The sequence below is a fragment of the Lucilia cuprina genome, chromosome 3 (genome assembly GCF_022045245.1).
Source record: "Lucilia cuprina isolate Lc7/37 chromosome 3, ASM2204524v1, whole genome shotgun sequence".
NCBI classification, from domain to species: domain Eukaryota; kingdom Metazoa; phylum Arthropoda; class Insecta; order Diptera; family Calliphoridae; genus Lucilia; species Lucilia cuprina.
In genome coordinates this window covers 17,993,566-17,995,050 of record NC_060951.1, presented here as the reverse complement: position 1 = coordinate 17,995,050, position 1,485 = coordinate 17,993,566, and the positions used below count along the sequence as shown (strand labels likewise).

The 1,485-nt window shown below is 30.2% G+C and overlaps 1 protein-coding gene across 1 annotated transcript in view; it reads right to left on the bottom strand.

Moving 5' to 3' along the window:
* LOC124418963 overlaps window positions 1-859 on the bottom strand; it is a 5,072-nt gene extending 4,213 nt beyond the window's left edge. The window contains exon 1 of the mRNA XM_046947004.1: window positions 760-859. Within this exon, the coding sequence (XP_046802960.1) occupies window positions 760-859 (100 nt within the window). The remainder of the gene's footprint in view (window positions 1-759) is intronic.
* Window positions 860-1,485: the final 626 nt, after the last annotated feature.

Here is a 1,485-nt window from a genome sequence, read left to right as displayed (position 1 = left end):
AGGTTTCATAAACAAGGAATTCTAATTGCTCAGGTAAATATTCTTTTAGAGACTGGTTCACAGCCAGCTGAAGAGAATGGCACACACATTTAACAAGAACAAGTTGGGAAATATCCTTGTTTAAAGCAGTATAAACGCTTTTATTTTTTCCTACCATAACATTTGCGTTATCGGTTCCTATGCCAACTAATTTTTCAGTTTTTAAATTAAATTTTCTAAGAGCAATAACAATATTTTCAGCAGATTCACTTTCCAACTCTTCTATTGATAAAAATGTGGATACAATTTTTCCCAAATTGCTGCTAAAATAAATTATTGCCAGACCTAAAATAAAAACAACCAAAACTCCAAAAAAATAAAATTTATATAAACTTACCCAATACTTTTGTTAAAGCGACATCACACGATTCATCTACTTATTAAAATACTGAAATATCCTTCACCAATATCTTTACGCAGTTCATCGTCAAAGTGGGGGCCAAGAACATTTTTTATTATATTGGTGCACTTAGTTCTATGAAGTTTTAATGATGAGCATTCCAGACTTCTCCCAAATGATCGACAGTTGAAATTGAAGCATGTACTGCTAAAAACATACACAATGAAAAGCCTCCTGTTGTTGTATTTTCAAACTGACTGGTTTAAAGGGCAGTTGGTTGGTAGAACCAATGCGTTCAACTGCATTGATATGTTTTTTACTCTCTGCGTGAACATTCAGCACATATAACTTTGCGTTTATTTCGCATTTACAATATTTACAATAAGCTTTCTCTGGATCTTTACATTCACTGATCCATTCTTTTAACATGGGATTATTAATCCATTCTTTTCGAAACTTTTGAGTATATTTTTTCTCCATTTTGTGCACTTTTTTGGCTTAACTTTTACTAGTTAATAAATTTTATCAGATGTTACTATTAAAAAAATAACACTGTTGCATTTTTTGACATTAATAAAGTGTTACATTATTGCAATTTTGAATAATAAGAGCGATTTAATTCTAACGATTCCGTGAGATAATTTTTATGAATATTTTTAGTAAAATTTTTGCTAAAATATGAATATGGCTAAATGAAAATAAAAATGTCTAAAAAAATGGCTAATGGCAAAATTTATTTTTTGATGGCCAAACCAGGTTGAAATGTGCTAAATTTAGCCATAAAATGGCTAAATTGGACACACTGCATATGAGAGATGCCAAGCAAATTATTGCAAGTTCGCCAATTTCTATCTATCTATGAAAAATTTAAATTATCTAACAGTTTTCAAGATATACGAATTCATATATGTGGTGCCAAGGCCCCCGTTGAAAGTCCGCCCGTTATTTTCTAAAAATTCACATGAAAGTCAAAGTTATTCATATAAAATTGATTCTAGCTCTAATAGTTTTTTAGATATACGATTTTTTCTATTTAATTCATGTGGGGGCTTTAAGTTAACCAAATGAAAGTCTGCCCTTTTTCCTTCAAAATGTTAAGATAAATA